At 40.2% G+C, this 24017-nt stretch overlaps 1 protein-coding gene across 1 annotated transcript in view; it reads left to right on the plus strand.

The window, feature by feature from the left end:
- Positions 1 to 9646, plus strand: part of LOC128693802 (techylectin-5A) — a 40302-nt gene extending 30656 nt beyond the window's left edge. The window contains exon 3 of the mRNA XM_053783694.2: positions 7825 to 9646. Coding sequence (XP_053639669.2) covers positions 7825 to 7990 — 166 coding nt within the window. The 3' untranslated portion in view covers positions 7991 to 9646. The remainder of the gene's footprint in view (positions 1 to 7824) is intronic.
- Positions 9647 to 24017: the final 14371 nt, after the last annotated feature.

Genomic DNA, 24017 nt, shown 5'->3' on the forward strand with positions numbered 1-24017 from the left:
ACACTTATTTACTAGTGTTTTAAATATGAACATAATATCAGTAATTAGTAATTGCTTGAACAGATACTGCCAATGGAAAAAAATATAAATAGGTTTAGTGTTATTTAAGAATATTTATGTTCGGTAACACCTAAACACTAAATTGTAGAGACTCTAATTTCAAAATCAGCTTTTGCTTGAATTTTTTTTTTTTTAGTCTAGAGAAAGAAATACAGATCATATAAATATTTCGTCTTGGAGAATGCAGCTTAGAAGAATCATAATCAAATTAGTCCTCAGAAACAATGACGCAAAATTCTAAAAATGTATTTAACATATTCCAACATTCTTACTCCAGTAGTAATCCGGGACTTATTATTGAAGGTTTGAATCCAGTCAGGAGAAGCTTTCTCAAGCCTCTGTATGGAAATAAAAATCTGGAATTCTTCATAATATTTGCAAGTGGATGCCTATCACTCCAATAGTTCCAAGAACTTTCCACTACTTATAGATCTTCATTATTGAATGAGGAGTTCTATATTACAAATAACACAAATTAGTAGAAGAAAAGACCATAAAATTTTTGTGATTTTCTCACATACGAGGTGAAGCAAATTTCTTGTTCAGGTTAGGTGAGGTTAGCATGTCCTCTGTGAATATAAATAACGAATTATAACCTACGACACCTGAAAAAATATAAATACAAGATAAAGGTGATAAAAAATTATGCAGTATTAAGAGGAAACATCACTCATCAAGAGCAATAGAAGTAATAAAGTGAGATTTTCACTGTTTAAGGAACTTTTATCAGTCACACATTTGACTGTCTTGACAACAGTGAAATGATGTCGGCATGAGTGTGTTATACTAGAATTATGAAAGCTGTCTTGGACATCCTTGAGAATAGTTTGGAGAAATATTTTTATTGTTTAAAGCAAAATTATGATAGGAACATGAGAACATAAGAAAGAAGGAACACCGCAACAGGCCTACTGACCCATGCAGAGCAGGTCCACACCTCCCCGGATTAGACCAATGACCCACCCCCCGCAGATTAGCCCAATGACCCACCCAGTCTGGTCACCTCCACTCAAGGATGGAGCACTGCACCAGACCCAGCAGCACAAGCAAGTCAGGTCCAACTCACACCCACCCACACACACTCATGTATTTATCTAACCTATTTTTAAAACTACACAACGTTTTAGCCTCAATAACTGTACTCCGGAGTTTGTTCCACTCATCCACATCTCTATTACCAAACCAGTGCTTTCCTATATCCTTCATGAATCTGAATTTTTCCAATTTGAAACCATTGCTGCGAGTCCTGTCTTGGCTGAAAATTTTCAGCACGCTATTTACATTCCTTTTATTTATTCCTGTTTTCCATTTATACACCTCGATCATATCCCCCATAAAAAAACCATACCATGGGCGGGTATAGAACCCGCGATCAGGACTCTCAAATCTCCAGACCGTCGCGTTAGCCACTGGACCAGCTAGCCACAACAAGATTCGTCCAACTAGGTATGTTTCTACACCATAGGAAGGTTAGCATAGGCACCACTGTGTCCACCAATGCAAGATTTTACAGAAGAATCTCCAGCTAGCGTGGGCGTGACGAACTCTAGCTCAAGTCCCCTCAAAGCCGTTAACATGACTCACGAAATCGTAATGACACGATTACAAATAAACCATGCCACGGGCGGTGATAGAACCCGCGATCAGAGAGTCTCAAAACTCCAGACCGTCGCGTTAGCCACTGGACCAGCTAGCCCCGCCCGTGGTATGGTTTGTTTGCAATCGTGTCATTACGATTTCGTGAGTCATGTTAACGGCTTTGAGGGGACTTGAGCTAGAGCTCGTCACGGCCACGCTAGCTGGAGATTCTTCTGTAAAAACTTGCATTTGTGGACACAGTGGTGCCTATGCTAACCTTCCTATGGTGCAGAAATATACCTAGTTTTACGAATTTTGTTGTGGCTAGCTGGTCCAGTGGCTAACACGACGGTCTGGAGATTTGAGACTCTCTGATCGCGGGTTCAATCCCCGCCCGTGGTATGGTTTGTTTGCAATCGTGTCATTACGAGTTCGTGAGTCATATCCTCCCTAATTCTACGCCTTTCGAGAGAGTGCAGATTCAGGGCCCTCAGTCTATCCTCATAAGGAAGATTTCTGATACATGGGATCATCTTTGTCATCCTCCTCTGCACGTTTTCCAGAGCATTTATATCCATTGTGTAATACGGTGACCAGAACTGAACAGCATAGTCTAAATGAGGCCTAACCAAGAACATATAGAGTTGAAAAACAACCTGAGGACTTCTATTATTTATACTTCTAGTTATGAAGCCAAGAATTTATTTCGAATTTATTTCTAGTTATGAAGCCAAGATTTATTTCGAATGCTATTGCACTATTGTCTTGGTTTTAGATTACTGCTAACCAGAATTCCTAAATCCTTTTCACAATCAGTAGTATTAAGATCTACATTATTTAGTTTATATGTGGCATGGTTATTTAACTGTCCAACATTTAGAACTTTGCATTTGTCAATATTAAACTGCATCTGCCACTTCTCCGATCATTGCATCAGTCTATTCAAATCATCCTGCAGTGCTCTAGTATCCTCATTAGAATGAATTGGATGGCCTATTTTGGTGTCATCAGCAAATTTGCTGATGTCGCTATTTATTCCCTCATCTATGTCGTTTATGTAAATTGTGAACAACAACGGGCCCAACACTGTCCTCTGAGGAACACCACTTGTGACGTGCCCCCATTCTGATTTCTCCCCATTTATGCAAATTCTCTGCTGTCTATTTGTCAGCCATGTCTCTACCCAGGAAAAAATTTCTCCTCCTATTCCGTGCGCCTTAAGTTTCCTCAATAGCCTCTTGTGTGGAACTCTATTGAAAGCCTTACTGAAGTCCATGTACACAATATCACATTCATTACCATGATCTACCTCCTCAAACACCTTAGTGAAAAAAGTTAGTAAATTCGTAAGACAGGAATGCCCCTTTGTAAAACCGTGTTGAGATTCATTAATCAATCTGTGTCTGTCAAATTTGGGTACGAATTGCTTCCGCAATTATTGATTCCATAAATTTTCCCACTATGGAGGTAAGGCTTATTGGTCTATAGTTCGAAGCCAAGGACCTGTCACCTGCCTTGTAAATAGGTATTACATTTGCCATTTTCTACTTATCAGGCACTATGCCAGTTTGTAGTGATATGTTAAAAAGATTAGCCAAAGGTATGCTAAGTTCCTCTTTACATTCCTTTAACACCCTTGCAAACAGTTCATCAGGGTCTGGGGATTTGTTAGGTTTTAGTTTCTCTATTTGTCTGATGACCGCAATCGTGCATAGTTTATTATGTAGAACAGCATAATTTATTATCCTGTTCTACATAATCTATTATTTCAGGAACATCGCTAGTATTTTCCTGGGCGAAAACTGAGAAGAAGTAGGTATTGAGAATTTCACACATATCCCTATCTCTGTCAGTGATTTGACCAGAGTTACTCTTACGTGGGCCAATCTTGTCCCTAATTATTACAACCCAGGATCCCAAATGGCCTGTTATCCTGGGTGTAAAGGGAGCAAAATAAACACAGCAGAAAAGTTTTGACTTATATTATCCTTCACCAATTTAGAACAGAAGTATGTACACTATATACACTATGTACAGTGATAGGTATTAGTGCACTCCACGGTAAGCAAGGCAGAATAGAAGCCACTAGAGAGCAGACCGTGCTCCAACCAGCTCTAGAATGGGAATGACAAGGGCAGACAGGAGAGTGGTACCCATAACCTCTGTGGTTGCCAAAACCCTCTTCTTAATGGCTGGAACCTGGTTACTGGTTGAACGACGGGGCTCCATCGTCAACCCTCAGTCACCTGGTTCGCTGGTTGGGGGAGATAGCCTGTGAATGAGGGTGTGTACATGCGCCGAATAAAGGTTACATACTCTTTGCATGCTACACTAATCTTACTTCTGTATACCTGAAAGAACCCTTTTGGGATAGTCTTTGAATCCATTGTGACCTTAGCCTCATAATTTCTTTTTGCTTTTCTTATTTCTTTCTTTATTTCTCTCTTTAATTGAATATTTTGATTTCTTAACTGCCCATCCCCTCTTTTGATACACCTATATATGCCTCTCTTTTGACCAATGAGATGTTTTAATCTATTGTTCATCCATTTGGGATCATTTTTGTTAGATCTAATTTCCCTACTCGGAACAAAAGTTGTCTGGGAAGCTGGAACTATGCTCTGAAAAACATCATATTGGAAAACAAGATCACCTACCTGACACATAGTCAGGGTATCCCAATTTAGCCCACCCAGGTAATTTTTCAGTCCCATTAAGTCCGCCAAGCGAAAATCTGGGACAGAGATTTGATTGCAATTTTCTGGGTAATTCCATGATATATTGAAACTAAGTGATTTGAGATCACTTTTCTGAGGCATATCATTAACCTCAAGATTATTAATTAGTGAATCTTTGTTGGCAAGAACCAAGTCAAGCAGATTGTTTCCTCTAGTTGGTTCTGTCACAACCTGTTCTAAAAAGCAATTCTGAATCGTATCAAGAAAGTCACTAGACTCAAGATTTCCTGTCATATTGTTCCAATCAATTTGTCTCAAGTTAAAATCTCCCATTATCACAACATTTTCATATCTAGATGCCTTATGAATTTCGTCCCATAACAGCTTACTGCGCTCCCTATCAAGGTTTGGGGGCCTATAAATCACACCCAAAATTAATTTGTCACGTCCCTCGAGAAACTGTAGCCAAACCGATTCTGTGTTCGATGTTTCTAATCTTATATCATGTCTATGACAACAATTTAAATTTTCTCTGGCATACATCGCCACACCACCACCCTTCCTGTTGACTCTATTAGTGTGGAATAGTTTATACTCCTGTATGTTGCATTCAGAAGGCATTTCTCTATCTTTCAGGTTGAACCAGGTCTCTGTATACGTATATTACCTGCACTTGCAAGTAATCTTAGCTCATCTATCTTATTTCTTAGACTCCTACTATTTGTATAGTAAACCTTAGGGGAGCTAGTCACTCGTTGCCCTCTACTATCTCTCTTTGTTTGTTTATCAATTGATTTGCCCTTACTAGCAACTTTATTTTGGATATTGTCTTTTAAACATATCCCTTTGGTATCCCGGTAATAACTGCTGTTTTTAACCCTAATGCTGAAGCCTGATTGTCCTCAACAAACACCCATACCTCTATAGTCTATCAGCTTAAATTCCTAGACAAGTCATCAATTACCCTCTCAATTGAATTGGCTAATGCAACCACTCCATCCCCAGAGAGATGAACCCCATCCCTTGCATACATATCACGTCTGCCAATGAATAGGTCCTAGTTATCAATGAATGGGATTGCAAGTTCCTTGCAGTACCTGTACAGCCAGCAATTTATTCCAATTGCCCTAGACATCCATTCATTGCCCACTCTTTTTCTAGGCAAGATGCTGCATATGACTGGCATCTCTCCCTTAGACCTAACTACTTCTATGGCTGACTTGTACTTATCTAGCAGCTCCTCTCTCCTGCCCTTCTCAATGTTATTACCCCCAGCACTAAGACAGATAATGGGCTTGTTCCAATTACCTGCCATAATATTATCTAACCTTCTGACTATTTCACCAACACCAGCTTCAGGAAGACACACTCTCTGTCTGACCTTTCTGTCTCTGTTATAAAATGCATGGTCCATATATCTTACCTGAGAATCGCCTGCTATTAAAATACTCTTACCTTGATTAGCAGGGTAATCAGTGGAACCTTTAACATCACTAACCACTGAAGTACACTCGTCTTGGAGAACAGAGAATCGATTTCCTACCTTCACATCTTCTCTATTAACTCTCCTCATCTTCCTTCTTCCTGAACTGTGAACCACTTGCCACTTAAAGCTGCTGCCACTATCACTGCTGGTGACCATTCTTTCCTTACCAGCTAAATCCTTCTCACATTCCCAAACTCATCTATGCGAAGCTTCAGCCTCCTATTTTCCTCCTGAAGAAGTAGAATCTCCTTCTTCAACACCTGAACCTGAGATTCTAAAACACTACAACAAGAGCTTAGGCAGGTATGACCGCAGGTGATGCACCATTTCGAAATGTAAAGTGTCAAAATTACATATATACACTTTATTAACAATATTAACTCTCTTCTAAGTAGGATACAAGAGTGTCGTAATTTTGATGGTCGCCAGAAGAGGCTTTCCGAAGCCATCGCTTGAAAATCACTGTCGTATATTATCTAAATATAACTGGGAAGTCAGGTTCACTTGCCTCTGTTTATAATTTACTAGAGTTGAAAATTTGAAACCGATCTGATAAAGTGTTCTGAAAGTATAAATGAAAGTCTTGGAGGAAGTTAGTGGAAGACTAGAACACTGTGCTTATTAAACTTTTGTATAAAACATACAAGTCGAATATGATATAATTTACAAAAAAAATGCTCAATGAGCACTTACACAGCATTAATTAATTAAAATATTTCTAATTAATATACATTAAGCCTTAGGTTTGAAACCGATAGGAAGGAACATCTGTTATTTATTACATGGAAAAACAATTATTTAACAATTTTACATAGAAAATTTAGAGAACCCAAGGTGAATTCCATTTCTTTCAATAAAGCCCATTTTCAGTCAATGTTTGAAGAATATCAGAAAAGACATTTCGTAGTAATTGTTCTGAATCCAACAGTTCTGAAGTTTTTAACAATGTCAGTAAAATTTTAGATTTGCACATATTCAGACTTAAGAGGCATCATCTTTCTTATCAAATCCATCAGCATATTTTTTTGGATATCAGTCAAAAGATGCCTTGTTTAGTTAAAGAATCTGTATTAATTCTACGATTCATAAAATAGGTTATTTGATATCACTGCAGCTCAATAACATAACACAAATCTTACATTCAACTAAACACATCAATGCTTCAATGTTGAAGCCGCTCAGAAAGACGTTCTCCGATTATCACAGATTGTGTCAGTTACTAATACTTTCAATTATTTTATTATGTTGAATTTTTTTTTTAATCTACATGATAAAAATCTTACTAAGTAGTGTCTTAAAATCCAGAAGCTATTAAATACTTATGCCATTCGTACGAGATATACTTAATTACATTTTACGTTATTCAACGGGATAAAATCCACACTGTATAAAAGTGTCGTCAAATTGGTACCAACTCATTCCAGCAGCAATCCCAATTAACTCTTTTCTGAATGTTTGAAGCCAATCAGAAGAGTCATTATTCAATTATCGCATGCAAATGAAATTTCATGAATGTACTATATAATTTTGATCACAGTGTCAGTAGCTGGATGAACCCTTCCACAGGTACAGTAAATTAGAATTGAAAAGTTGAATACGGTCTGATGTGACGTTGTTAAGTTACAAATGAAAATATGAAGGAAGAAAGCATAAAAGAAAAATATCAGACAAGCACTTAAGGCTCACCGTCAGGGATAGTAGTAAGTTTCTTAGTACTTAACAAATCAAAGTTATAATTACACATTGTAAACATTACAAAGAAATCATGTTTTTATCTTTATCTTTATCTCTAAAATATGAGCTTTTAATATTTCTCAATGTTCTTTAATAATTTATATTATATTTAAAACTCTTCATAATTCTGTAAGAAAGTTTATGAATTTCTTAAGAAACTTAAATTTTCATGCCTTCCATTGCAACCTATTATCTTAATTAATCAACGAATTTCACTGTCTTTTTTTTCATACATGTTTTTATTATTAATTTATTATAAATATTTAAATTTCAATATTTTTATTTCAGGTATCTTGGTGCGTGGTGGTATGGAAAATGCCATTCATCCAACCTGAATGGTAAGTACCATAATGGTGCCCATGACTCTTATGCTGATGGTGTCAACTGGCAACCTTTCCGTGGTTATCACTACTCTCTCAAGAGGACAGAGATGAAGATCAGACCAGCGTACTGAATCCTAACTCACTACACCATACCCGAGGTTATTACTGAGACCTAACTCAGTACAGTAAACCCCGGCTTAATACTGACACCTAACTCACTACTGCAAACCCAGGGTTATTACTGAGACTTAACTCACTACAGCAAACCCCGGGTTATAACTGACACCTAACTCGCTACAGCAAAACCAGGGTTATTACTAAGACCTAACTCACTACAGCAAACCCCGGGTTACTACTGAGACCTAACTTACTACAACGAACCCAGGGTTATTACTGAGACCTAACTCACTACAGCAAACCCATAGTTATAACTGACACCTAACTCGCTACAGCAAACCCCCTGGGTTATTACTGACACCTAACTCACTAGAGCAAACCCCGGGTTATTACTGAGACCTAACTCACTACAGCAAACCCCGGGTTACTACTGAGATCTAACTTACTACAACAAACTCAGGGTTATGACTGACACCTAACTCGCTACAGCAAACCTCCTGGGTTATTACTGACACCTAACTCACTACAGCAAACCCCGGGTTATTACTGAGACCTAACTCACTACAATAAACCCCGGGTTACTACTGAGACCTAACTTACTACAACAAACTCAGGGTTATGACTGACACCTAACTCGCTATAGCAAACCCCCTGGGTTAGTACTGACACCTAACTCACTACAGCAAACCCCGGGTTATTACTGAGACCTAACTTACTACAGTAAACCCAGGGTTATTACTGAGACCTAACTCACTACAGAAAACCCCGGGTTATTACTGAGACCTAACTCACTACAGCAAACCCAAGGTTATTGTTGAGACCTAACTCGCTACAGCAAACCCCAGGTTATTACTGAGACCTAACTCACTACAGCAAACCCCGGGTTATTACTGAGACCTAACTCACTACAGCAAACCCAATGTTATTACTGACACCTAACTCACTACAGCAAACCCAGGGTTATTACTGACACGTAACTCACTACAGCAAATCCAGGGTTATTACTGAGACCTAACCCACTACAGCAAACCCAGGGTTATTACTGACACCTAACTCACTACAGCAAACCCCGGGTTATTACTGACACATAACTCACTACAGCAAACCCCGGGTTATTACTGAGACCTAACTCACTACAGCAAACACCGAGTTATTACTGAGACCTAACTCACTACAGCAAACAAAGGGTTATTACCGACACCTAACTCACTACAGCAAATCCAGGGTTATTTCTGAGACCTAACTCACTAGAGCAAACCCAGGGTTATTACTGTCACCTATCTCACTACAGTAAACCCTGGGTTATTACTGACACCTAACTCACTACAGCAAACCCTGGGTTATTACTGACACTTGACTCACCTCACTAAAGCAAACCCCGGGTTATTACTGACACCTAACTCACCCCACCATCCCCTGGGTTATTACCGACACCTAACTCACTACAGCAAACCCAGGGTTATTACTGAGACTAAACTCACTACAGCAAACCCACGGTTATTACTGACACATAACTCACTACAGTGAACCCTGGGTTATTACTGACACCTAACTCACTAGAGCAAACCCCGGGATATTACTGACACCTAGCTCACTACAGCAAACCCAGGGTTATTACTGAGACATAACTAACTACAGCAAACCCAGGGTTATTACTTAGACCTAACTAACTACAGCAAACCCAGGGTTATTGCTGACACCTAACCTCACTAAAGCAAACCCCGGGTTATTTCTGAGACCTACCTCACTACAGCAAACCCCAGGTTATTACTGAGACCTAACTCACTACAGCAAACCCCGGGTTAATAATGAGACCTAACTCACTACAGCAAACCCAAGGTTATTGTTGAGACCTAACTAGCTACAGCAACCCCCAGGTCATTACTGAGACCTAAGTCACTACAGCAAACCCCGGGTTATTACTAAGACCTAACTCACTACAGCAAACCCAATGTTATAACTGACACCTAACTCACTGCAGCAAACCCAGGGTTATTACCGACACCTAACTCACTACAGCAAACCCAGGGTTATTACTGACACCTAACTCACTACAGTTAACCCTGGTTTATTACTGACACCTAACTCACTACAGCAAACCCCGGGTTATTACTGACACATAACTCACTACAGCAAACCCCGGGTTATTACTGAGACCTAAATCACTACAGCAAACCCAGGGTTATTACTGAGACCTAACTCACTACAGTAAACCCAGGGTTATTACTGACACCTAACTCACTACAGTAAACCCTGGGTTATTACAGGCACCTAACCCACTGCAGCAAACCCCGGGTTATTGCTGACACCTACCTCACTAGAGCAAACCCAGGATTATTGCTGAGGCCTAACTCACTATAGCAAACACTGGGTTATTATACTGAGACCTAACTCACTACAGCAAAAACATGGTAATTACTGAGACCTAACTCACTACTGCAAACCCCGGGTTATTACCGAGACCTAACTCACTACACCTAACCTTGGGTTATCACTGAGACCTAACTCACTACAGCAAACCCCTGGATTATTACTGAGACCTAACTCACTACAGCAAACCCCGGGTTATTACTGAGACATAATTCACTGCAGCAAACCCTCGGTTATCACCGAGACCTAACTCACTACAGCAAACCCCGAGTTATTACTAAGAACTAACTCACTACAGCAAACACCGGGTTATTACTGAGACCTAACTCACTACAGCAAATCCTGGGTTATTACTGAGACCTAACTCACTACAGCAAACCCCGACTTATTACTGAGAACTAACTCACTCCAGCAAACCCCAGGTTATTACCGAGACCCAACTCATTACGCCGCAGTGTCCAAATCCTCTCTCAAGCTATGAATAATTCCAACACTTTTAGCTCCCAAATAACCTATATTTTCATTTAAGAAAATAAGATTTAAGTCAAAGAAAATATTTCTGCTATTATTTTTTTATTCCTATGAGAACAATGTGAAATAAATTGATAATAGAGCTAAATAGATGAATTGAGACAAGGTTTGCATCGCCTGTGTATTATCAACATTTTTTGTACAACGAATCAGTGCCTTTCAGTTAATAATGTAAATAAGGTTTCATAACAAATGAAACATATAAGTGAACAGTATTTAGATAAGGCTAAAGAGGTCTTTGTGGCATTTATGGATTTGGAAAAGGCGTATGACAGGGTGGATAGGGGGGCAATGTGGCAGATGTTGCAAGTGTATGGTGTAGGAGGTAGGTTACTGAAAGCAGTGAAGAGTTTTTACGAGGATAGTGAGGCTCAAGTTAGAGTATGTAGGAAAGAGGGAAATTTTTTCCCAGTAAAAGTAGGCCTTAGACAAGGATGTGTGATGTCACCGTGGTTGTTTAATATATTTATAGATGGGGTTGTAAGAGAAGTAAATGCGAGGGTCTTGGCAAGAGGCGTGGAGTTAAAAGATAAAGAATCACACACAAAGTGGGAGTTGTCACAGCTGCTCTTTGCTGATGACACTGTGCTCTTGGGAGATTCTGAAGAGAAGTTGCAGAGATTGGTGGATGAATTTGGTAGGGTGTGCAAAAGAAGAAAATTAAAGGTGAATACAGGAAAGAGTAAGGTTATGAGGATAACAAAAAGATTAGGTGATGAAAGATTGAATATCAGATTGGAGGGAGAGAGTATGGAGGAGGTGAACGTATTCAGATATTTGGGAGTGGACGTGTCAGCGGATGGGTCTATGAAAGATGAGGTGAATCATAGAATTGATGAGGGAAAAAGAGTGAGTGGTGCACTTAGGAGTCTGTGGAGACAAAGAACTTTGTCCTTGGAGGCAAAGAGGGGAATGTATGAGAGTATAGTTTTACCAACGCTCTTATATGGGTGTGAAGCGTGGGTGATGAATGTTGCAGCGAGGAGAAGGCTGGAGGCAGTGGAGATGTCATGTCTGAGGGCAATGTGTGGTGTGAATATAATGCAGAGAATTCGTAGTTTGGAAGTTAGGAGGAGGTGCGGGATTACCAAAACTGTTGTCCAGAGGGCTGAGGAAGGGTTGTTGAGGTGGTTCGGACATGTAGAGAGAATGGAGCGAAACAGAATGACTTCAAGAGTGTATCAGTCTGTAGTGGAAGGAAGGCGGGGTAGGGGTCGGCCTAGGAAGGGTTGGAGGGAGGGGGTAAAGGAGGTTTTGTGTGCGAGGGGCTTGGACTTCCAGCAGGCATGCGTGAGCGTGTTTGATAGGAGTGAATGGAGACAAATGGTTTTTAATACTTGACGTGCTGTTGGAGTGTGAGCAAAGTAACATTTATGAAGGGATTCAGGGAAACCGGCAGGCCGGACTTGAGTCCTGGAGATGGGAAGTACAGTGCCTGCACTCTGAAGGAGGGGTGTTAATGTTGCAGTTTAAAAACTGTAGTGTAAAGCACCCTTCTGGCAAGACAGTGATGGAGTGAATGATGGTGAAAGTTTTTCTTTTTCGGGCCACCCTGCCTTGGTGGGAATCGGCCGGTGTGATAATAATAATAATAACAAATAAAAATAATTAATTGTCTTATATTTAAAATGCTTCTTATTATTAATAAAATAAAATATTGATTCTATGTCCTTATTAAAAGCTCTTGATTCACATAATGACTAGCAACATAATTTTTGGAGAAGCCAGATTTAGATACTCACAAAGCTTCGAAAATGGAATTAATGTACAATTGTTATGGATCCCATCACACACTGGATTACTCTTTAATTATAAAAGTGATTCGTTAGCCAAGAAAAGTAATCTGATGGAAAATGTAGAATATAACCTCAATGTATCTAGAATTAAGAATAATATTAGAAAAGAGTAAATAATGGAAGTGAATGTAATAGGAATGTAGTTACATGTCTGAGTAGTTCTATAACCCACTATAATAACATGTACGTAGATAAATGTGTTCATAGGGAAAATTGCGATGTGAATAGATTGACTGATATTGAAGCTGAGCTTAAACTTGTTTACCTGTACCTGTGGAACTTTGGCAGACACACACATGATCAAACCAAATGCAAAGTATGTGGCCAACCTTATGATCGCTATCTTGTGCTTTGTCCACTTATTTAGGAATGAATTGAGAGATAGAATAATAACTTATGTAATATGTCAATATATATTTCTTTAATGAAAATAAGGTATTAAATATATTAAACAAATTTCCTGAATTTGTTGCAACAGATATGTGAACTGTAGTTACAACTGCAGATGTGCTCCTGTAAACTCTTTTGGGGTCTAGTTCTTAAGCCTTTTGTGTATCTTGCTCTACCGTCCTCAGGATGGATAAACTGAACAATAAACTAGCTGCTTCGGCAGAAAAATGTAAGATTTCATTACTCCATTACAACAACCTACTACGTATCAAATACGAGTTTTGAAAATGTATGAATGGTCTAAGAAAACGGCCTTCCTCTTTCTGACAGACTCAGGGGGAACAAAAGTAAGGTTAGGCTTGTTGACACCAACTATGGAAAATTAAAACTACCTGGATGAATCTTATTAGATACATTCCAGTAATTTAATAAAAGCAACAAAGATAATTATTCTTTATCAAGATTACAGAGACATGTAGGAATTTTAGGACATCCTAGGTTGCAAAAAAAGTCCCCCTTCGATACCTACTCCCCATAACTCCACAAGTTACTCTGGACCTACATTAATTTCAAATGAAGTATACATCCCCAGGAATTATGGTAAAACATTAATATGAATATGTGGACTGTATGTTAAATTCAATAAATGACTACATATACACTGAAGGAGAATTTATAATAATAACACTCACCAATTTGTCTGGAGAATACTTAGTGTCATACACAAACCCCTGCCAAAAATATATAGAAAATACTGGCCAGAATTTCAACATAAATAGACATCACCTGGGTTAATTTAATCCTGCCATCTAATTACGGAGTCCTGTCCAGTCGCCTAATTCTCTCATTCTGCAGGACTGCAAATCCAACAATTCCTGCTCCTATTTGAGAGGTTTTAAACACGATTTAACCACTAGGGCAACGAAAATTCTTCCAATTTTTCCTTACGTTTCTCTTGCCCAGTTCAAAACACAACAATGGCCTCTCTCCCAAGCGACGCTCGCACCGTTGCTGGTTTCTTTTTTTATTTAAAAATTAATTTTTATTAACTACAATATATTCCATCAATTTACATACAAAATTCACTGTATTTGCTGAAAGTATACAGTATTTTCCACACCAACAATTCTCTTTTCTTTCATGTCAAAGATCACAGTCATCCTATTGACTGGTCTTCTGCTAGAACTGTCTACCATATTTCTAACTTTCACAGTCGCTGTCTAGTTGAATCGTTCCTTATACACAGCTTCCCTTGTATGTCTCTTAGTCTTTTTGGGTTTTCTTTTGCATTGGGTGTTTGGTCCTTTACTTAACCCCTCCTCTCTACCGTAATTTTTTTCCTCCCCTTGTGGGCCCTTAGTTCCCCTGCAGTGCTACTCTTTCTTGTCCTTTGACTGAGTCCACTACTACTACTACTACTACTACTACTACTACTACCTCTATTACTGCCCCTCTTGTCCTGTCCCTGCCTTTTTGTTCTTGCGGGAGATTGGAAGTTATGGCAGCCAGTGGCAGCATAAGTCTTGTGTTCAAGAAATAACACCAGTAGTGGAAATTTGAAGTAGATTTTATCAGTCATTCTTCAGTTATGGCACAAATGTTAATGATTGCAAGATTTTTTATTATTAATATTTTACTACATCAAGTAATTTGCTTGCAAGAAACGAAACTTAAGAAATACTGTCCTAGCAATTTAGTACAACACCCTTTAAATATTGAAACTGTTCATTATATAACGTGATTTAACGATAATAAAAGTTTTCCCATTATTTTAAACAGAAAATGGTAAGATGTGCATCAATATATTTGAATCTCACTGTCCACCATCCTCGAGTTTTCAAGGACTTTCTTTGAACTAGCTGAAATGTTGAAATAGATTCAACATATTCAATCATAGGTCACGCGACTATATTAGCTGTTTCAAAAATTTGGTCCTCCTTATCTTACACAAGTATTGATAATGTGTAGCCAATTCGAATAAATTTTCTCTAGGTATGAGTTAAATATAATGAAAGAGATGGGAAAAAAAAAAATCAAGTAACATCATGAAGCTATCCCTTGACTGATATCCAATTAAAATTCATCGATGAAATATGAGGCTGTTTTTTTTAATGAAACCCATGCTGATGAGGGTTTTTCAAGGTATTAAATCCATTACTGAGGCCCAGGAATGAGGTGAACAACTATAGCAACTTCAGAGAATATAATGCCATGATTATTGAATATGCTGCATTTTCATATAATTTTAAATGAAAATTTTATGTTTTATCTTATTTATTTTTTACTTATATTATTAGCTTATGTATGTTTTTTTTTATATTTTATTTAAAACTCGATGTACAAATATTATATATAGGCAGGTACATACATTAATATGTAACAATGTTACTTTTTTTATATTTTATTTAAAACAATGCATATAGGGTGGTATAAATATATTAAAAAGGTGCACAGAAACAGATTAATACACAAGAATCCAAAATGATCCTAAACATAAGGGAAACATGACCAAGTCTTACACATTGACACTTCAACCCGGTTAAGATACACTTCTAGTGCTTAACAAGTCCAGGAACTTTGCAACAATGAAGTTCAACCAATCCTTAATCACAACAGCGTATCTAAGGCGCACGCAGGCGCAGACAGCCACAACTGTGTATGTGCCATTACACATCCCATACGCACAGGTTCATACACATTCGCACGTTACATTATTCCAACTCTCTCGCCACACTAAAGTAGCGCACATTCTTTGCAGCTGTCCAACCCCAAGGAGGCGACCCCGTTTCTACCCCTGACATCCCATCCTGCAGTACCATTTACCACCCCTACCCTGCCCCTCCCACCTGATTTACAAATCTAATGAAACTTCTAACGTAAGTTCTCTATATCCCTCTGAGAAAGCCTGCTCCCACCTTCTCCCATAAATTTCCATGTTACGGCACAACGTTTTATAAAACTAAAACCTGCCTCTTCACCTCACTGACCCCTTTCCCCCTCATTCCTCACGTCATGTATATATAATCTACCATAATGTACCCCACAGCCCTAATGATACTCTCATTCAATCCCCCCATGTCAAAACTTAAAGCTCTCAGAACAGAAATCCCTTTACCCCCAATCATACGGAGCACCCTACTCAACTAACCCCTGACACTACCCATCCTCTCACAAAAAATATTCAACATGAAACGCCGACTCCTCACCTTCACATATTCCACCCCTCCTCAACCACACATCTATCCCTCAGAACCGTACCCGACGGCAAAATCCCATGCAGAAAACAATGCATTATGTCAAGTGCTCGTGGTCGTAACCTCATCCTACTTAACCTATTCCTTATACTTCCCCATGTATACATGGGGAAAATTCCCACTACAGGCACCACAACCCTCCCTACCAACAATCGACACATCGCACCTATTTTGACCTTCCCCGGATCTCGAGCCGACGCCATAGCCCTCAAAACCATTTCACACTCACGCAACTCCATTCCTGAATACATTCGTTTCAATCTTTCATGGATCCTGACCAGACCTCCCCCACCCACACCTTCCCTCCCCACCTCTTTTTTAATAAAGACACATTTGACCCTCCTTTTTAAGTCCAGCAAACCCAACCCCCCCTGTCGCACAGGTAACATTACCAAGTCCCTTTTAAGCCAATCACATCCCGAACCCCACAAGAATTTAAAAACCCTCTTAAGTATGTCTGCTATCGCCATCAGCGTTAATGGGAACACGGCCGCCACGTGCCATACCTTACTATACAGTAAGACATTAATGACAATGGCCTGCTGTACAAGGGTCAAATGATAAGGCCTCAATGCACCCAATCGCCCATGAATCCTTTCCACCAACCTAATCGAGTTTTCCCTGCATGCTACATTCAGATCATCTGCATAGATGAGACCACAAATTTTTAACAAATTCACCCGCCTCCCCACCACTGAACTACCCCACTCAACCCTCCCAGCCCAAGCTCCTAACCCCATGACAATGGACTTTTCTGAATTCACTCTCATACCAGTTGCATCCAAGAACAATTGTACTACCCCATCCAAGGTATCCATTGACATCCCCTCCCTAACCAGAACAGTAGTTTCATCTACATACCCTATTAAGACTGGCCAAACCCTCCCAACTCGACTCCCTTCACCCCCCTATTGCACATACACTTCTCTATCAACCTATAAAAGGGGTCCTGAATGCATGCAAATAAAAGTTGTGACATAGAGCACCCCTGTCGAAGTCCTCTTTCCACTACAATCTTCCCACCCACTCTCCCACTACCCTGTACCCTCGCCATTGCACCGCAATACAAAGCATCTACCCATCCCACTATTTCTTCCCCAAACCCCTATCCCCTGAGGATGGCTCTCAATGCTTCTCATTCCACTCTGCTATATGCACCCTGCCAGTCTAAAGCCACCAAACCTCCCTGCCCCCCTTTTGCTTCCACGAAATCCCTTAGGAACCCATGTCCCTCCACCATAGACCTCCCTGGCAACCCAAACTGAGTTCTCGATGCTACTCTATCCACTACGCATTTAAACCGATTCCCCAAAATTTTGGCTAACAGCTTATAATCTGTGCATAACAATGATATTGGCAGGTAGTCCCTAAGTGTATGTTGCCCCTTACCCTTCGGTACCAATACTACTACAGCTGTTGCCTGCTTCTCTCCAAACTCTCCCCTCTCCTTCATTAGCTCCCAATGCTGTAGATAAAACTCTGCCAGGAGTCCATCGATTCCAGGAGCTTTACCCTTATGCATTTTCATGTTTCTCCGTCAGTTATTTCCCCTCCCAATGCATCCCTATCACTTTTTCCCAACAGACATATCACTTTCTCACACCTGTTTTAAAACCCCAACTCCTACCCCATCCCTTTGCCAATATTTTCCATAGTACCAATCGTCCGCAAACACTCCCATTCCATCTGTGGCAAGTATAACCTGACCCACTCTATACCCACCTACCGACTCATGAACCTCCAACCATGGAATAGCTGTTGCCTGCTGCCATTGCTTTTGCCTACGCAATACACACGATGAAGGCGTATCACCCCATAACACCTCTTCCACTCCTGCCATTACCCTCACCACTTGGAACCTCTTATCTTGTAGCTCACGCAGCCTGCCCTTAAGTGCCAGTATGTCATCCATAGGATAAATACCCGACACCGCCCCTCTCGCATAACAACCCATTAACCTGTCCTCCTAATAGTTGGCCAGCCCATATTTTAAAGAATTAATTCGTTTCCCTTCTCTCATGTAATATTGCCTAATTCGTTCTTTAGCCACACCATCCCACCATGTTACCACATCTTCCACCCCATGTACCCCTGCACTTAACCCCTCCCACAGTTTTGTAAATCCCTCCAACCCCTCATCTCCTAACACACTCGTATTTAACTTCCAATAACCCCTAGAGATACCCGCCAGTGACTCCCATCCCACCTCTGCCACGACCGCCCTATGATCCGAATAAGCTACCTCTATTGTGCGGAAAAACTTTACCAAGACCCCTTGAAAAATGTACAACCTATCTAACCTAGCCGAATAACCCCTCTGCACGAAAGTGTGCTCTACCTCCCACACGCCCCCTCCAACTGAATCCCTCAACTGAATATCCCTCAAGAGGTCTCATAAGGCCGCCGACATGTGCCCCGCCCCTTTTGGTTCCACATCAGCCCTCCTGATATCACAGATCCAATCCCCACCAACGATGGCCACCGCAGGTAAACCACGTAAAAAGAAAACTAGGTCATCACAAGCAAATTCCTGCTTTACTTTCACGTCATTCTCAGCTGGTGCATACACACTTACAAAGGTTACCCTCTGCCCCATCCACCACCCATCCACACGCAACACCCTACCCCCTCCCCCCTCACTTCTTATCAACACAAACGGGCTCGCCTCCCTGATCAACATACCCACACCCCCTTTCAGACGTGCAGATGGCAGAGTCATGACCTGAAACCCCGCCACCTCCAGCTCTCTCCCCTCCTTGAAATTGTGTTCTTGCAGGAACACTACATCCACTCTATATTTACACAGAAACATTCGAAACCATTCCCTCTTCACACTATTACACAGTCCATTTACGTTCACAGTCATACACCCAAGGGGGCTGTAGGGCAATTTTCCGCGTGCTCTCAAAAAAAAATCGAAAAATTATGGAAATTGAGTTATACTGAAAAATAGCGTAACTCTTTGGCAACACAATGGTACAAGAATCAATGTTCTTAGATGTTTCTACAAGAAATTATAGTCAATTATATCAGGTATGGTGACGGCGATGTGGGTAGCGCGTCTGCTCAAACCCCATATATTTTTTGGAATTTTTTCCTTCTTTTTTATCTCTTTTTCTTGCATTATTCTTTCTAATATAATAACTAACTATTTGGCATCATAAAACAGTAGGCGGAGCTTATCCATAGACTTAGAGCCAATCAGGAACCATCTGGGAACACTAGGCAGTATTCCCGCTCCAGAGAGTCAGGAGAAATCACTTCATTATTACGCTTATATCAGCTTATATATCAATGCTACGGCTTATTTTTATTTTTATTTAGTATCACACTGGCCGATTCCCACCAAGGCAGGGTGGCCCGAAAAAGAAAAACTTTCACCATCATTCACTCCATCACTGTCTTGCCAGAAGGGTGCTTTACACTGCAATTTTTAAACTGCAACATTAACACCCCTCCTTCAGAGTGCAGGCGCTGTACTTCCCATCTCCAGGACTCAAGTCCGGCCTGCCGGTTTCCCTGAACCCCTTCATAAATATTACTTTGGTCACACTCCAACAGCACGTCAAGTATTAAAAACCATTTGTCTCCATTTACTCCTAACAAACACGCTTACGCATGCCTGCTGGAAGTCCAAGCCCCTCGCACACAAAACCTCCTTTACCCCCTCCCTCCAACCTTTCCTAGGCCGACCCCTACCCCGCCTTCCTTCCACTACAGACTGATACACTCTTGAAGTCACTCCGTTTTGCTCCATTCTCTCTACATGTCCGAACCACCTCAACAACCCTTCCTCAGCCCTCTGGACAACAGTTTTGGTAATTCTGCACCTCCTCCTAACTTCCAAACTATGAATTCTCTGCATTATATTCACACCACACATTGCCCTCAGACATGACATCTCCACTGCCTCCAGCCTTGTCCTCGCTGCAACATTCATCACTCATGCTTCACACCCAGGGCCGGATTACCGCATAGGCAAACGAGGCATTTGCCTAGGCCCCCGCGCATTTGGGGGACCTGCGGTCCAAGGGGTTCAGGGGCTCATCCAAGACTGTGCACATGGTGCAAGTGCAAAGGGGTCCCTACCTAAAAAGTTCAAGTGTTTGGAGAATAAAATTGATTTTTAAAAATTAATCAAAACAAAAATAAATAATGAAATAAAATAAAATAAAAATAAATAAACCTAACAGTAGATGGCAACACTCAACACGCCTTTGTTTACATCAGAACAGCTGTGTTTTCCCGCTAATGGATGAGTATTGGAGATTCCTCTCCAATTTTCTGTAGTAATTACACGTTATCTAGACTTGTACTGTGACAAATTAACTGAAGTGTTGTTGATAGACATTGATGTGTATGGATAAATGTTTGTTTTCGCCTCTAAATGTTAAGGGAGGTACCTGACAGGGTTACTTGACCAGTAAAGACGCATGGACCAGTAAAGACGCATTTTTGGTAAAAATACTATAAAGAAAAACCTAAAAACGCAAACTAACTTCCGTTTGTAGGTTTTAAAAGCATTTTGTCCTGTCTTTAAGTCTTTATCATTTCAATAACTGATCTCAATTGATTGATGTTCTACATCACTTCCATCGCAAATGCTTAGTTTTCAAGTTGCGACGGAAGTGATGTAGAACATCAATTAATTTACTACATATTTCCCCAGAAACACATAAAGCCACATCAGAAAATCGTTGGTTGGGTAAAACTGAAAATTGTCCCTGCATTCTTTAATTCTCATGTCCTTATCTATAGTGGTAGGCCATATATCATGCAAAACATAATGATTAGTTTAGTTATGAAAATGGTAATATAAATACCATTGTGCATTGTTCTTGGACTCAGTATGATTTCTGTTTAAGTAAATTGGAGATCAAGGAGGATGAATTTGTAAAATATTCGTAGCCAAAATCACTAACCTAATCTATGGTAAAAGTTCTGTATATGACTCCTTTCTGGTAACGTTTTGAATTTTTAGATGCGCAGCCAGAGGAAATGGGGCTACAAGGGCCATATCCCCCCAATTGACAGAATTTTTTTTTTAATAATAATTAAAAAGTTAATAATAATTGATAATGAAAAATTTGTATTTGCATGATTACAGACAGTGATACATCCTCATTATGGCATCTCGTGAACGTGATGTTGGACGTTCTTATGCGAGTGGGCCACAGAAAAGAAAGAAGAAAATTCAAGAAGAAGAACAGAAAAAGAAAGATGTAGGAAGCTGCAGAAAGATCACAGACATGCTCACGAAAACAGTTTCTGATGTTACCAGTACAGTTGAATCAGCAGATACGTCAGATCACACAGGAAGCTCTCCCTCCATTATTTCTCAGCCAGCATCTACTTCTTTTGTGTCTCCTCTCAATGTCTCAATGGACATTTCATCCACAGGATTTGTCTTAAAAGATCCTGCCTCATGGCCAAATGTAATCCCAGATACTCTACGTAATGCTTTCATTGCAGAAAACTTCAGTCAAACTCTGAACATTGACTTTAGGAAATCAGCAAGAATTTCAATTCAATTCAATTCAATTCAAAGTTTATTCTCTATAAGGATTACAATGCTGAGTTTACAGAAATTTGGTTATTGAAAAAAAACCATACCCCCGGCCGGGATTGAACCAGCGGTCATAGAGTCTCAAAACTCCAGCCCGACGTGGGTTCAATCCTGGCCGGGGGTATGGTTTGTTTGCAATCGTGTCATTACGATTTCTTGAGTCATTTGGTTATTGTGTGGTTTACATGTAGTAAAATAGTGATTACAGAGTGTACCACTAGAACGCTTAGCATGGCTAGGCATTTCGGGCAGACTTAGTTTTATTCTTAATTGTAAAATATTACAAATTATGAGGTAAGTTGGTATTATGGCTAAGTGTTGAGAATTTTGGCCTTACCAGCTATGTGTATATATATAAATATAGGAAACACTTAGCTGATAAATGACAGCAAATCGTCTACACAGCCGCCCCTGCAGACGAGGTCTAGAAGCTGTCGAAACCATCACAACATTGGGCTGTCAAGAGATACAATTTGTAAGTATAAATTACCCCTAGGGGGTGTTATGTCAGCATATTTCATTCGATGATGGCTGACGAAATACCTACTTGTTTGGACTCAAAAGTCCACACCTTACTGCCGATTATAGGTTGATTACAAACTCCTTGTGACTCAAGAATTGAGCAATCCCCCGATCTACAAGAAATTCGTAACATACCTTGCTCTTTGTAACGTGAGCTATGGTGTTCTCAACACCTTCGACAGGTATCGGTGACTTGATAGAAGCTGAAGTGTCCTTGGATGTCCACGTCTTCCATTGTCTAGGAAACGCACACTGGTACACTATGTTCCACAAGATTTGTCTATATTGTTCACAATGTATCACAAGAGAAGCTGATCACACTTCTCTTAAGTGTTTGTGTTTGAGACACTTTGTTCACACTAGCGCACAGATCAGTATCCTAGCGTCAGTGTCACTCTCCATAGAGTCAAAGATAGTCTGGCCTCGCCACACCGCCCCAAGCCGTCACTGCCCTAGCACAAAACAAAAAAAAAAAACGCTGACCTAGTACCTTGCATCCTTGTCACCTCCTCGATGAAGCAAAGCAGAATGTTTGTTTCTTGCTGTCTTAAGCATAGACAACAATATTTTTACTATGGTAATAAAGTGGGAGCAGGATTTTCCTTAATTGTCCTGCTAAGTAAGAGATGTACTGTCTCTTATAAAAATACACTTTGCAACACTGCTGCAAGGAGCAGAGGTCACTTGACTACGTGGCATAGCATCTGTGATCAATTACTCACTCTAGCAGTAAACAAGACGCTCGCCCCTTCTGAGGGCTTGGCCACTCAGGGCTGAAAGGGGCTGAAGGGGCTGAAAGGGCTGAAGGGGCTGATACCCCCCTCCTGGAGAAAATTTCTCCACACTGGGGGGCGGCGGAGGTTCGCTGCAGGTGAACTATTCATCACTTAACATTAATTTAATTTTCTCACTCGCCACCACTGCTGCTTGTCTTTTCTGAACAGCTTTAGTCTGTGTGGTTTCTGGAGAATCACTAATTTTGTTTTCAACACTGTGTAATTCTAACGGCACTAGTTTATTTATTGTCTGCTTATTCACTACACCTTTGCTCAAAACATCAACTGTCCTGATGATTCCATTTGCATCAGGATATATGGTCACAATTTTTCCAAGTGGCCATTGGGACCTCGGACCATCATTGTCGATAATCACTATGTCACCAGGTCTTAAGGACTTATGATTTTCAGGAACACCAGCTCCATAGAAGTGTTCTCTCAATGAGGTGAGATAGACTTCTCGCCAAATTTTCTCCCAACGTTCAATCACTTTATTAAGGTGTTTGAATTTATGTCTGAGTTGCTCAGGTTCGAAATAAGTAGGATCCTCTATGATTTCTTTATCATTCATGGGAGGAACAGGTTCGAGCCTTCTGCCATGGAGTAAATGAGATGGACTTAACACTTCTAAATTGTCCAGATCATCAGTAACATAAGTTAGAGGTCTGTTGTTGACTCTATTTTCTATTTCAGTCACAACTGTACGGAATTCTTCTAAGTCTATTCTCTGACGATGTAGAGTCTTCCTTAAACAACGCTTTACAATGCCGATCATTCTTTCATAAAATCAGCCGTGCCATGGAGATTTAGGAGGAATGTATCTCCAACGACATCTG

Source organism: Cherax quadricarinatus, unplaced genomic scaffold, assembly GCF_038502225.1.
Source record: "Cherax quadricarinatus isolate ZL_2023a unplaced genomic scaffold, ASM3850222v1 Contig1437, whole genome shotgun sequence".
Lineage (NCBI taxonomy): Eukaryota > Metazoa > Arthropoda > Malacostraca > Decapoda > Parastacidae > Cherax > Cherax quadricarinatus.